This window comes from Schistocerca americana, chromosome 7, assembly GCF_021461395.2.
Source record: "Schistocerca americana isolate TAMUIC-IGC-003095 chromosome 7, iqSchAmer2.1, whole genome shotgun sequence".
In the NCBI taxonomy this organism is placed as follows: Eukaryota; Metazoa; Arthropoda; class Insecta; order Orthoptera; family Acrididae; genus Schistocerca; species Schistocerca americana.
In genome coordinates, this window is record NC_060125.1 from 290,131,899 (window position 1) to 290,147,957 (window position 16,059).

Consider the following 16,059-nt stretch of genomic DNA (forward strand, 5'->3'; position numbering starts at 1 on the left):
TATGTACTATTTCATACTTTTCGCGAAAAGCTGTAGTGTTTCTAGAATGTTTTCGTTATTGCACGTAAAATTTGTTTCCAAATACGACTGTGAAGTCTATGATGAAGCTTGACTTAGTTGGGCTGATGTTTTCATATACCTGTTACAACAAAAGACCTCCATTGTCACATAAAGCAAATTACTGTAAGCTTACTGATGAAAACAGTCATTTAGGTATCTTTTGGCAATCAGAATACATATCTGATGTGGTACTAATTACTTTTACAATTAATCTGCTATCAAACAAATTTTCTACGGAATAACGTGAGGTAATGAGCAACTAGGAATGAACACCTCAATGCAGATAATCTCCTTGATTGGCATTTGGACACTTCTCAAATTTTACTCATTCATAGGCACTTCCTTCAAAACTTGGATTAATTGAAACATGTTACATTAGCGCAAAATATGCCCTACGACACATCCAACGCAACACACTCACAAACACACACACTTAATTATTTTTTATTTCTGAATCTTAATATTAAAGTATCTCGAGCACAAAGTAGAATAAATCAATTTATTAACCTTAAATGATACGGGTGAAAAACAGAATATTTCAATGTACTACTATTTTGTGTCATAATGTACAGTTTTTGATTTTTCAGTAACTGAAAATATTACTTTTCGGCATCTTAGCAGCTCCAGAGTGTCAGCGATTCAAATATTAAAATGAATATAACCAACAAAACTGCTGGAACACTCTGTGAAAACAGTACCTACATCGAGAACCAAGCAGTTTGCTATAAGCAGAGTAACAGAAGTGAACCCACTTTGTTTTTAATAATTTATTTTTAAGGTTCAGCATTCACAGCAGTGGACGCATTATACAGGATGAGTCACAAACTATTTCTACCTAGAATAACTCCAAAAGTGTGATAGGAGCTTAAACGTTTGTGGGACAAAAATTGCATGGACACCGGGGGCCATAATACGACGTTGGTTTTTTGTTGCTAGGTGTGGTCGCGTCGGAGATATGAAGGTCAACTTTGTTTTTAAAATGGAATGCTATAGTTTGGTACTGATTTTCTGATAGCGGCTATCGAGACGAATCCAGTGACGTGTAACGGTAAGGTCTTTGAATGTCAACGAACGTCACAAAGTTGGCATGAACATCCATTTACAGAAGGTGTTCGAAGTGATGACCATTGGTATCAATCCAGTGGTGCAATTTTCTTATCATGGATTGAGTTATATTCCTTATCACATTGCCACTTATCGAATCACATGCTCTGACAATTCTCTCTCGCATATCTTCAGGTGTAGTCGGAATGCCTTTATAAACAATGTCAGGGGACGTCAAGTCTGGCGAACGAGCCGGTCACGACACATCCCCTCTGCATCCAATCCAACGATTTGGGAATTGTCTCTGCAACTCATTTCTAGCCATAAGCGAAACATATGCCGGACACCCATCGTGTTGATACCACATTCCGTTCCTTGCTGCTAAAATTACTTCTTCCAATAGGAGACCTAATGTTTCGTACAGGAACGTAGTGTACTTCCTACCATTAAGATTTCCTTTGTTGAAATAGTAGCCCATAATTCTGTCCTCCCACACCATACATTCACCGATGACGGTTTTTGGTGTGCAACTTGCCGCAGCCAACACGGATTTACAATTACCCAGTAATGCATGTTACGCAAATTAACATTTCCATGGTTCGTGAATGTAGCCTCCTCAGTAAATAAAATCAAATTAAATCCCCCTGAATCTGGAGTTGAGCCCATCGGTAGAATACAATGCGACGCATACAGTTCGTACCAGATAATTCTCGGTGGAGACTGACATAGTAAGGATGATATTTATGGCGATGCACAACACGAACAACACTACTCTGGCTTATACCAGGTTCCCTTGCGATTTGAGACGAACTAATACAATGATCTCGAACCACAGGGCAAAGAGCACCAATTTCCGTTTCCTCGTTAGTAACTTTCCTTTACCGGATATGTTTTCGATGCGTTAAAGATACAATTGTTCTCAATTTATCATACACATATTTAAATGTACCACGTGTAGGGTGAGTAAGTTGAGGATATCTTTCAGCGTATAAGTCTCTAGCTCTCAATGAATTTCGTTGGCATTCTCCGCAAAAGAGAATCCTATCGACTTGTTCTTCGAAGGAATACATCATTCACATTTTCTTGATTCGACGATACTGGTCTTACCGTTCCTATTAGAGTTGTATTGTGAAACCTTCGAATGGTGTTTACATGTCAGATGGATAAGCCGTATTCGTCGAATATTTACTAATTCTGCAATGTACCAGAAAAAAATTTCAGACCTTGTTCTTCGATAAGTGCCGAAGTGAGACGAATACCACTCAATCCGTGACAAGAAGATTACATCACTGGATTGATAGTAATGGTCATCACTTCGAACAGCTTCTATAAATGGACGTTCATGCCACCTTTGGGATCTTCGTTGACCTTCAAAGACCTTACTGTTACACATCAATGGGTTCCTTTCTATAGCCTCTATTAGAAAATAAGTACCAAACTATAGCATCCCATTTAAAAAAACAAAGTTCACCTTCATATCTCAGACGCAACCTCACCTAGCAACAACAAACCAACGTCATATTAGGGCCCCCGTTGTCCCATACAACATTTGTCCCACAAACGTTTCAGCTACTATCAGTTGGCAATAGTTAGTGACTCATCCTGTACAGCGATTTTAAAATGAGATTAAGACACAAGCAACTGAAAATAAGCGAGCATCATATCACCATACAAAATGAACATTCCTGGGACATCATTTTCACCCATTCTTAATAAGATTCACTAAAGCAAAACTAGATGAAAAGGTGTATGTGTGTTGGATGAAAAAGAAATGAAACGCAGTGGCATAATAAATAATTAAAATGTGGAAAACTGACTCTAGAAACGGTACACATTTCAACACAGGGAGACAAGCAAAACAACTAAGAGATAATGTGGGGTTCTCAAGAGAATGAATAAAAAAATACGTGACAAAATAAAAAAGCGCAGTAGTGACGTAATGATGACAAAATCACATACAAATAGCTACCATGACAATCTGAAAACAAAGACAGATTTTAAAAATGTGATCTTAATGATAACAGCAATGAAACTCTAATGACATCCAAAGACTAGTGCATCAGAATAGACAAGGTATACGTCATGTCAACGAAGTTCACCAACTGAGTTGCAAACAAATTTAAAAGAAACCTTAAGACCATTGTACACATACTTACTGACAAAATGAAACACTATATTAAACTGAAAAACCCACAAGCACCATCATTCTGCAGTCACTCACAAACATATCAACACAATATACAAGTGAAAGAAGTAATAAACTGCAGGAAATACCCAAGACACCACATGACCAAAAATCACTCAAAATTTACGAAAAACACATGGTGCAACAAAAAAATGAAACACAAAAAAAGGAAAAGAGAAGTAACAAATTCCCATTCAACATACAAACCTATTGAGAAACCACTACCACAGACACGATTTTACGCTTCAAATGCTATCATCCTCTATATCTAAGCAACGCTACAATTAGACACATGTCGTATACTAGAATATATATGACTTAATTCAACAACAGAAATTATGAGAGAAGACGCAAACAGAAAAATCATAACTAGTCAATAATGAGTATGGAACACAGTAGGTAGGCGGAACTATGAAATACAGGACAAAAATACATCGGTAAATATTCAGCACAAGAGATCATACACAAAGACAACATTTACATACGCCCGCTACACGCTCACAAAATACGAATACAAGGCTAACTAAGTCACATTTGTGTAAGTTAACACAAAAGTCAAAAACACTCTAATGAGGAAGGTCCCTACATAACATACTAAACAACGATGTACTCCCAGTAAATTTAAACAATTCATTACCCGAGAGAGGGAAATTCTAAGGAGCAAGCACAGACAAACATAGTTGCCAAAGCTGCAGCGCACTGTCTGTAGAAATTACGAGCAGGGATTTTAAACTCTGACGTAAAGAATCTTTGAAGTGTTGGAATAGACGACTATTCATTTACTTCACGCTTACTGTACAACTAAAAGAACATATCCATCACCAAGCAAACATAGAGTAAGATATGGAAATTGCCAGAATGAATAATTACATTTAAGTTATCGTTAACGCAAGGGAAATTCCATATGGGAAAAGGCATAGAGAGAAAGCAACTGAAAAATTATCCAATCCAAATAAACATCTGATTGCCAAATCTAGCCAAAGGGAAGAAATAGGTGTATCATACATCAAAACATAAATATAAAACCTTCAACCATAGGTATCACATCAAAACATTCTACAATTGGCTAGATTAGAGAAAACAAACATGATAACTGGTGGCCAAGTATGTTCGACTTTCGAACCCTTTGCTGACAGAAATTGCTAATGGTGTATGCAGAAGAAGTGTCACAAGCAGAGCAGCTATCAGATTAAGTAACATATTGTAAGTAACAGAACGCATACATTGGGCAAGAAAGAACCAGGGACAGGAATGTTTGAATCTTACAAATACAATGGCGCACTATATAATTTAAAATATCTGTATTTAAGTCAAAATTTGTACGTGTTTCAAGCCACCGAAGACTCTTCAGTGGTGTGTAGTAAAACGTAAATTGCATTTATTTAGTTGCGCATACGGCAAACATACCCTAAAACTCGTTAGTATAATGTTAATAGTTTAATTCTTGGGTCAATCCGCTAAAATGTTTATACAGGTAGTAGCAACGTCGTATTTTAAAATGAATTCTGGAGTACTGACAGTCACAGTGTTATTTGTATGTGAAAAATTTCAGCAGACCCGTTCTTCTTGTTTGCAACTACACCGTCAGACGTTACAGGAACGTAATGATAGATGTGAAGCCAACTCACCGTGTAGTAGCTGGTGCGATTTTTGTCATCCAGACCGCCCCAGTCTGGGTAGCCGTTCTCTGTCACGATTATGGGGTATCCTGGGTATTCAGCTGCAATCCAGTTGAGAAGTTTGCGGAAACCCCATGGGATTACCTGTTGGAGTGAGAGAAAGATATATATCGTTAACGTTCAAGAGGTCAGGAAAATCGCGCTATTTAGTAGAAGCAATAACAGGAGCAGAGAAGCAGTTGTTACTGTCAGTCGCACTATCTTGTAGGGGAATTCTCTCTATAACATAGCCATCAGCTTAAGAACAAGAAATAGTGCAGTCTAGAACGTGTAACTGACCTGGAAAGTTAGAGTAAGTAGTTTCCGCTTTCCCTAATGACAGACAACCTACTGCGCTTCAGTACGTCTGCGCTACTGTCAGATATTCTCTGCTCTGTAAAAATACACCGTGCGACTGTTTACTGGAGCAGTTCCGTGAAAACCACCACCTCGCTGTTTATTCTGTGTAACACTTAACTATTAAAATATGAAGTATGAGGCTCTCTATATGAAGTTAAGAAATACGTCGTCTACAACAAATAGTCCCCTGTGTGTACCTGAACAAATGAAGATATACCAGGTGCATCTCCGTTTAATACCTACGAGTTTTGGTCTCAAGTACTAATCACACGAAAACCATGCAACTAAGATCAGTTCCCGACGTAGCATAGCCGTACACATTTTTCACAACGTCGACGCCATTGTTCCATAGTCGCTGTGAACGGTTTTTTACGTGTCTGGTTTGACCACTGGAAAATCGCTGATTGAATAGCGGCACGGTTCTTGAATGTGCGACCACGGAGAGTGTCATCATCTTTGGAAAGAGGAAAAAATCCCTATAAGCCAGGTCAGGTGAGTGGCAAGCATGAAAAATTATTCAAATTTGTCACGAAGAAACTGCAGCGCCGCGTTCGCCCGACGCGCTGGGGCGGCTTTTTGGTGGAACGCATCATGTGCAGCGTTTTACGACCGTTTTTTAGGCAATACTGGAATGAGCTTATACCTTAAGACGTCTCGGCGGGATGTACCGTAGTGCTGTTTGGAATACAGCGACTTGGGGTTACCCCAAGCCTGTCGAAGAAGGTGGCTATCACCATTTTTCCACCTTTGGAGCTAACCCGAATTTTTCTTCGTGACAGAGTGTGTGTGTGTGCGTGTGTGTGTGTGTGTGTGTGTGTGTGTGTGTGCGCACGCATGTGTGCTATTACTCTGACTGATGCTTCGTTTCAGGATTGGAAAACGCCATCGATGGCTCATTCATTTTTATAATCCATGAAAAGAAAGTCTGATTCACGCCATCACGACGCGTCAATATTGTGTGACAGTATGCCATAACCACAGCGGTCTCATTCTTCGTCAGTATTCGTCGTACTCAGCCCATGGACACCATTCTCTTTTCAGATCCTTATGATGAATTGTGCGCGCAGATCACGCGGAAGTGGAAACTTTCTTGTGGATGAGTTCTACACTCATTCGGCGATTCCAGTGAGTCGATCATTTCGTCAGACCGGCTGCTACGTGGTCGATATGGTTTTGGTTTGTTGTCACACGATGTTCTGCCTTCCCTGAATTTCCACACCCACGAACACTCTTATCACTATCAGCCCATGTCTCACTCAACTGACGATGGATTTCAGTCGGCTTCACACAACGCTAATAGAGAAAACGAATGATTACATGCTGAGCCTGTGATAGAAACGTCTCCATCAAAACCACTTCCCACTCTCGCCACTGCCGCTAGAGTTCTGTGTGCCTCACAGGGCTGCTATTTCTGTCGTGTGCTAACAACGAGTGCACGTGAATTTAAAAATAAACCGCATGCTTCTATACGTTGCCACACATTAGAAAAAACCTTGGTTAATGTAAATTGAATGAAACTCGTTTATGAAGCAATGAACGGTAACCTTTGAAAAGTCTAGAGCATCTAGACGACCAGTGTGTTAGAGATGTAAGTGCCGAAATTTTTATTGCTATCTGGGAACTTTGTACTGTACAACATTTGCTTCGTTCCCAGACTAATAATTAGAGATATTAGGAATATTACGTTTTTAGGTTGGTGAGTACCTGCAAGTACGTGTGGCGAGACCAAACCATTAATCCTTTATTTTCCCCTGGGCAGCGGGTCAGGTGAACAAGTGTGGATACGTGGAGACAAAACGTTTAATGTATACCTTAGAGACGTAGTCCACATAGTGGAGCAGATACGACCCTGCTGAAAACAGCAAGCAGTAAATCATGAGAGTTGTTTGCGGGAATACTGTTGGACACAGAGAAAAAACAGCTAATACAAGGAAGTGGGTACACATTAAGGTACCAATCATCACAATATCTGCACTAATACCCATAACATACTGTATTACTAATATGTCGTTCGAGTTGCGATTAAAAGACATATTTAGAGTAAGGTATGGAATCGTTGAATTGTTGTAGGAGTTGTAGAATTCCTTCTTCAAAAGTAGTAGGCGGGGCAGGTACAGGAAATAGGGCAGAATGCACATCGGAGAGGAACTGCACATACGTACAGTCAGGAAAATTGGATGGAAAATAATCCTAAAAGTCTTCGAACGGATGAATAACTTCAGAACCAATTTACAGCTATATTTTGTTTTACTTTTGTGTTTGATATACGTTGTACTTGGAAGGTGTAACTTTTTTGAAATTTATACATATAACATCCACACAAACACACAAAATCATAACAATTGGTGCTGCTTATTTATGAGCTCGTTTAACCTGCCAAAATCTTGACCACTTGACATCTATTATATACAGCATTGTTGTAATTAATATTTTGCTTTTTGAAAAACGAGTGCTCGTAGCACAATTAAACTACGTCGAAATATTTTTAAGAACATATGAAAGAGAAATGACGAATAAACCGCTGAATGAAACACATTTTAATTTCTACATGACAGGTTAATATTTCTCACTTTCGTTTCATGTTTACGTTCCATGTTACAATCATTGCTCAGTGAGATGACCATCTGCTTCCAAGTCAGCCTGTCACCATACTAGAAATATTATTTTACAATTGTTTGCAGCATTTTTCAAACGGTGGGCCATGGAATGTCCAGATGTCGTGACACAGATCGTGCACTATCTGGAGATCGCACATTACGGCCAGCACTGTCAGCCATGGTGACACTCGGGCTAGGCCAGTCGTTGATGATCTGATCACGCAACTCCAACAAATTGCCGAGATGTTCATATTTAACTACAGTACAATGACTCTTTCATTGACATATGAAGGATAATAAAATTGCTGCAACTGTTCATATTCAAGCTAAGTCTTGAGACCAATGCTCATGTTTTATCCAGCACGTTCCAGAGACATACTATGGGGTTCAAGTTGGGTGATTCTCCAGGACAATCAAGATGATGTAAGGCGGGGAAGTGTCCAAAAAACCACTCACATATTCTCCCACCAAGAAGAACTTAGCAGTTGTCGCCTTTATGTGCCTGGGTGAGCAATGGTTTTTGACGATGTGACCGACTCTAGTTCTTCATTGAATGCGGCACCCAACTCAATGTTCTCTCGTGAACACTTTGGTATGGACCTTCATTTACTACTGGCAGCAATTTCTGTCGGGTTTGGAAGCAATTTTGATTCATATGCTGTGAAACGCGTCTCTCAGTCAGGATCTTCTTCCGAACACAGTCCTGACGTTGTGTACCGTGGCCAGGTGTTTTATTCCACAGCTTGTAAACAACATGAACAGTCCGCCATAGTTGACAACCCATATGGTCATAGACACGGCCAAAAACAATTCCCCTTTCTTTGGTACACTGTCATCTCCTTAAATTTTCCCATGTAAAGTTATGATGTCCGCTCGAAACTTAAATGTCGCATTGATGTTACTGCCTTACGCTCACGTAGAGGGAGTGTCTGCACGGTTCAGCACGTGACACGATTGTTGCGCCATCTGTAAAGACTTAATGATTTATGTGTGCGCTTGTATCGAAGTGACTAATTTTTCTTCCGGTGAGCTTACCTCGATGACATGCAGTTGACTCGCATTCCTGGAGATCTGGGTTATTTCCTACTACCGGTTATGAGGACATTCTGTCGTTTCCTTAAACTGATGGAGATGAATGAAACCTGAGACAGTTCCTTTAGAAGAAATAAGGTGGAATACTCTCACCACCCAAGGTCTGTCTCTCATCAGATTTTCATCAACGGGCTGCTAAACGCTATTCCTAATTTCTTTTTATTGAAAATAAAAGAAAGAATTTTACCTGTCTCATACTAATAAACGAATTAATTAAATAATTTTCATATTATTATCAAAATAACTGAACCGTGCTAATATATCAGAAAGTCCTTTGCTTTAACACTATTGCAGTGTCACTTGCCGCAGTTTTTGTAAACAAGTAGAGCTTTAGGTTGCAGTTAACCATTTCATGTGAAACTTGAGCTTCTCCCGGCGTGTCAAATACTCAACGAGACGTTCTTCGTGATATGAGGAGGATACATTCGTCCAAGAGAAATATTACAGCACCAATCAACCTGTTTTACGTTCTCTAAGCGTAGATCTGAAACGCTTGTCTTGCCTGCGAACAAGGGCAGTGCTACGGTTGGTCTAGATAAGCTATTTTATGTTCAGAATATGTTATTGTTTATTATCCAATTCATCGAATTACAGACTCAATGCTGACGTGAGAAAGTGGAGAGGAAAACTGACAACCTCCTGAAGAAATTACATTTGTCGCAAGATACTATCAAGAGTCTCTTACTGTGCCGCTCCACCACTGGATGATACTGCTGAAGATTCGTAAGAATGTTCCTCATAGGCGTATTGTCAGCAATACAGATGTACCGATGTACCTTGCAGCAAAACGCTATGCTGATCAGCACCTTGTTACACTGTTCTGAATACTGATAGGTTAGTTTCCAAACGACATTAGGAATCGGGCTGAACTGATACGTAGATTACAGATTGCCATGGAATGACTCTTATGTTATACGAAGTTTTGATGTAGTCTTTCTCTTCACTGCATTTGCCTGTCGGATTCATTACCGTTATCTGATTTTGGTTTGATGTTGAGCTGACATGACTGGATACGTATTGATTTGCAATAACTATTTATACAATTACCTGTACTACGAGCGGACAGGTGGAGTTGGGATGTGGCACTCTCTCCTCTGTTTCCTAATCTTGCCAATATTTTTATGGAGTATTTCGAGAAAAAGTTCCCCGGAGCTGGCGGCATTGAAACTTACCTGGTTTCCTTTTTCAAACATTTTGATGACACTTTTAGTCTTTGGCTACGTGGTGGTGACAATTTCTACAGATTTTTAGTACATCTCAGTTCATCCCATCTACATATTCACCTCACTATGATATATCGGGCCGGAGAAAGGACGGTGGTGGGTTGAAACATGCTGCTTATAGGAAGCAAGATCACGGTGATTTGTACCTACTTCACGCGTCGAAATAACGGCAACTGTCGATAACATTATCCAGCCGTAAGTTATTTAAACAGTTATTGCATGTCTTCCATGATAGTAAACATTTTTATGTCGAGACTTCGTAAAACCAAGAATATATTCCTATTCTAAACATGAAAGCAAAATGTGGAACAACATTTTGATTAGAATAAGTGTGGAATTACCCTGACAAAGCTAGCGGATCCTTGAGGATAAGAGTCGTCACCGTAGCTGATGACGCCTGAGTCGTGTTCCTTGGACGGAACGCTGCCAGTCTCTCCGGATGTAGCGAGCAGCGTCGAGTAGTGATTGAGACCGAAGAAGTCGGACGTTCCTGAAAAGTATTACCTTCACAGTTTCTTCAAGATGTACCAGTATCTTATAATACAAGAAGACCTGTAACACAAGTACGACAGAAATCCATTGTGACTGATAATGCACAACATACCGCAAAAGTTATTAACACCTTACTCCCAAGCCGTTATGTTGCCATTAGTTTTTAGTCCTGGTAATGTATTTCTAAATCCATCGGAAAGGGACCTGTACAACTTGATGACTATCGTACGTAATATTTCACTATCTTGTTAGAAGAGCACGTGGACCCGTAGAGTTATATGGCAACCAGGTTTCCAAGATGATGAAGACCTACCGTCGTTACGAACCTACTTAAAACGAAGTGGAAGTATAATTACCAGCAGACTATTAGTCTCTAAGAAGATGCAATGAAACTGAACTTTCCTGTGCCAAGTAATTTTGAAAACTGAAAGGCATATATAATTTGCCAACGACTACTTCCTCTTTTCCATCTCAGGTTAAATAAATTCTGATCTTTATTGACTTCGTCGTTACGTGTTTTATGTTTCAAACCTAAAACATTTTTCAGTCTGTACCAATTAACAGAAATATTCATAGATGACCATAGATGACGTTATCATTAATCCGTTATGAAAGAATAATTTCTAAAGACATCCGAAGGTATTGTTCCTCTGAATGGCAGTTTTTCATTACTTAAACACAATGCAAGGGACCTAGGCCGTGAAAGCTTGCTTACATTTTTCGCATAGGTGAAGTTTATACGTAAACCTAAATTTTCTCCATTAACTGTACAAGTTCTTTACCTTCTGTCATTTAACATCAAACTGCAAGTGGAGAACCACGAGAAAATAAAAACATAAAACTGGCTGAAGGATTCTATACTGTGGAGCACCCGCCAGTGGAAGACGTGGTCAATCTTTCAGCACACATTCCTCATGCATACAAAAGGAAAAATTCAAACATACTCATAGAAACAGAAACGCGTTTTCCATATAACAACTCACAATCTACCATATCGACGTTATGTGTCGATCCTCCCGCTGACGGAGCGCTGTGCATCGCCCACGTCTTTCACATCTCAGCAGAAGAAGGAGCTCACGGGCATTAGTTCATCAAAATCTGATCACAGGAAAAAGAAATCGTGATGCAGAGTCTTACTCAAACCTTCTCGTCTGTCTGTCCGTCTATTTGAATAGGTTAATCTCCAAAATGCTAGTCGAATTTTCATGGGTCTTTCGCAGGTAACTTCAGTATAGCTTGAAGCAGCGTTTAAGGTTTATTTCATTAAAATCGGACATAAGATCAGAAAAGATAGCCATACATTTGATAAAAGTCTATGCATGTCCCACATCTCCTCCGAAACCATTAGACAGATTTCAACCAAAGGTGGTACACATACTACAGACTGTCTGGAAACACTCGCCATTGGGGTAAGAACCAGGTACCTATCAAAGAGGTAGGATGAGGGTGGAAAAGAAGTGTACTCCACGACACGTGGATACTCAGATTTTATTCACCCAGTATTTGAGAAGGATAGCAGTTAGTGACTTTGAACGAACTTCACTTATGATTCCCCTTACGAAACGTTTTCTTGCTCACAAACCCCCCCACAAAATGATGACAGGAAAAATGTTTATCGCTTACTACATTTTCGCTGCTCATTTTCGCTGTTCATTTTCGCATTAGGCATAAGTTTAAATTTATTACTTCTTTATTACTAACTGCATTCGCAACAAATACTGCAGACAGTGTTCACATATACCACTGAATGTACTTGCAAAATTATGTCTTTGTACGACCCATAGTTCCGGAGATAAGCACTGAGATACTGTACATGGGAACTTCCCATTAATGCAATATATTTAAATTGATTTTTACTAACCCTCTGAACTGATATCGACGAAATTTTGGTAACGAGATGGTTTGAAACTTGACGAAAAACAAGCTACTTTAAACAGTGTGTAGTACAAGATAGTTATTGTTTTGAAGATTATTACGCAAATTAGGGAGTAACACTGTTCTAAAAAAATATTTACTCTTTGACTTTTTAACTTTTCGTGGAAATGCTGTCAATACATGCTATATGATACATGCTACATGATGCGATTCAAACTAATGAATAGAATTCTTATATATTCTTTAGTATGTTTCATTTGTTGCTTAATGTACATGTTGTATAATGTGCAGCCACTTCAATAGCACGATGCACAGATACACGTTTCTGCTCGTTCCCTCTGCTGGGCAGTGATGCTGCACATGATCATGCGTAGGGACAGCTTGGTAGAGGCGAGAGTGGAGAGCACATCACAAGCTATGCTTACTCAGCTGACGTTATTGCATGTGCACTAGCTTAATCACTCACCATCACTCCGTATAATAGAACTTCTGATATGTGAGTGCAGCCAGGGGTAACAGCTAGTTGTAAATAAAATTGTCGTTGTTTTATTTGCTAAATATTTGGAGTGTTCATAGTTAGCCAGGCCACCTTAACACCAATAACAGCCACAACATTGGCTGTCACTCTTACTATTATCTACACTACCTGTTATCTTTGAATGCCCTAGCATAACAATAACTTTGCAATGATGTGTGATGCTGAGTAAGTAAACTGCTGTATGTACTATAACATCGGCTGCCCTCATGCGTAAGAATGGCTCACGATGTGCTCCACACTCTCCCCCCCTCTAAAGCTGTCTGAATGCACAACGCATCGCCATGCTAATGTTTCTACTGAGCAGGGCATACAGAGGAGCACGGAAAGGAGCGTGCATCAATGAATCATGCTGTTAAATAATGTGGTAGTATGGATTAAACATACTGAAGATAGTAATTACCTGATATTCTCGGATGGAGAGTGACCTCTATACCAATGTAAATAGGCTTATAAAATAGAAGTTTCACCACACAGGTCACAGTTGATACATATTCTGATTACTAGATTCTGAAATGCTATATTGTCATCTTCAGAGCTGTGTTACCAATGTATTAGAAGGTTTATAAATTCTATAAAACTTTAACTCAGTTATGTGAATTATAAAGCCCTTCATGTGGCACATTGCCATCTGGTATTGAAAACATGGAAATAACCTGTGGAATTAACAACATTTCGTAAAAGAAGCCGCTCAAATGTTTATGGTAACTCCACAGTCATAGACTACTACAACGTTTACCTCACAGAAAGGACACTAAACTAAAAGCCATAACTGTATCAGCAACGCACAAAGTTATTAAATACATCAGATAGAGCACATCCCCTGCTGTCGAATGTGTGTATATTGACAACCAGTTCGCTACTGCTGGAGAGATGTCAGAAGAACTAGATAATGCTTCAGAGTACCACCAGGTGGCTACAGTCTCTTATATAATAATATGTAATGTAGCAACAGAGACGGAGCTACAATTATCAGTGGTCAACATTTCACACCAGAGGCAGAAAGATAGCAATACTAACTACATACCAATGTTAGATAATGTGAAAAGAGTTTTAACAGATATATTAAAGTTGTTAACATAATAATAACGTAAGCTGTGGTAAGGCATGATACATCTCATTAAGGTCTTATGCCAATGTGCGAATTTACCTAAGTGCTGAATAAAAAATTTGTTATTACAGTTTGTAAAGCTGATATAAAATTTGTCAATGTTGTTTCCATAATAGGCAGAAAGTTGCCTAAAACCTTAAAAAGACCAAGTACATAACAAAGACAGTAATAGAACGTTACATGCAACATAAAAATTAGAGAAAGTCAATCTTCAAAAGTGGTTTACATGCTAAAAAAAATCACTTGAAAGGTTTACACACTTGACAAGTAATCGAAGATCTGGGTTACAGACAGATGGAAGTAAGGGTGAGATGTGGGCTACTATGTGGATAATAACATGGATACAACAAGCCTTGCAATGATTTGCATTAAAAATACAAGCAGTGCATGGATAATGTGGATATAAAACTTAGGAGAATGGAAAATATGTGCTACTTGATCTACTTCGTAGAAGTGTGGGATGTAACTCAAGGCCAGGGTCATCTCGACCTCAGGGTATGCAAGCTATAACTGAGTTGTAGGTATTATATTATTCATTGTATTCAATACTTTGAACCGTATAATGTGCCACATAGAAAGCAATAAAAACAATTTCCTAAATGTGAGGAAGCTGAAAAGTCAAAGAGTATTTATTTTTCCTATTTCTCGTAATATTCTTCAAACCAATAAGTATCTTATACTATACACATTCTGAAGTTCGTGTCAGTCACTAGGTGCTCTCGTCTCAAATACTGGATGAATAAAATCTGGGCATTCGTGAGTCATGGCCTACACTGCTTTCCCACCCCAACATCCACCCTTTCTTAGGTGGGTCTTTCCTGCCCCAACAGCAATTCTTTCCAGACAATAAGTGATACGTGTGCCATATTTAACTGAAATCGCTGGAGTGGTTTCAGAGAAGATGTGTGATATACATACATTTTCATAACAATAAGGGATAGCTTCTTTTTCCGGGGCCGATTTTGACGAAATGAAGTGTATACAGTACCCTAAGCTATATTCAAATTATGTGCTAAAATCCCTGGAAAAGCGAAATACACCAGCTCATTGTTAGACTATTCACCTTATTCGCCTGACATAGCACCATGTGACTTTTATCTGTTCCCCTAATGTCATATCCAGCACTGTTTTCATCGGTGGAAAATTCGCACGCAGCTTTGTAGGGGCAGAGGAGCGGAGTATATTGTCCCGTTATTTTACAGCCACACCTCGTGTGCATGGCTTGGTCAGAAGTGAAAGCGACAGAAATGGGAGCACCACATGCCTAACGGTCAGAAAAAAAATAGTGTTGGGGCGGGCGAGGAAAGAACCATGTATGTTAGTACTGTTCATCGGCAGCGGTTGCAGCAGTGAAAAGGATGTAGAACGTTGATCCGAGAGTCGTAGGCTCCAGTTCTTATGAAATGGTTTTTTTTCGAATTTTACATTACTTGCACTTCAAATAATCGAAATAATGCTCAGTGTATCTTATTCATTAATGTTTTCATACAAGCCATGGAAACAAAGGCGAAAGAATTTTGCGATTGCAAATAAATTTCCAAGAAGGGATTGTAAGGCGTGTATGAAATTACAGTACATAAAATTATATACTTCCATTATTTTGTAGCTGAAGATTTACACCTACTGGGGTGATATTCATCGTAACACCAGGGAAAATAGTAATTTTCAAGAGATCTAGCACACTTTATAAACGTCGCATTTTTACCAAGTTCATGATCATTTTAAAGTTCCTATAGAAAAAAAAATACATTGGTTTATATTCAAGAATAGGTCTGTTTCATGAGACAATTGGCAGCAAACCGCGTATAACGTATCATTTCGCCAAAT

The 16,059-nt window shown here is 39.0% G+C and overlaps 1 protein-coding gene across 1 annotated transcript in view; it reads right to left on the reverse strand.

Moving 5' to 3' along the window:
• The window catches only part of LOC124622240 (myrosinase 1-like), a 108,394-nt gene that overhangs the window by 10,558 nt on the left and 81,777 nt on the right, over positions 1–16,059 (reverse strand). The window contains exons 8-9 of the mRNA XM_047147894.1: positions 10,561–10,709; positions 4,918–5,052 (exon numbers count right to left, since the gene is read on the reverse strand). Coding sequence (XP_047003850.1) covers positions 4,918–5,052; positions 10,561–10,709 — 284 coding nt within the window. The remainder of the gene's footprint in view (positions 1–4,917; positions 5,053–10,560; positions 10,710–16,059) is intronic.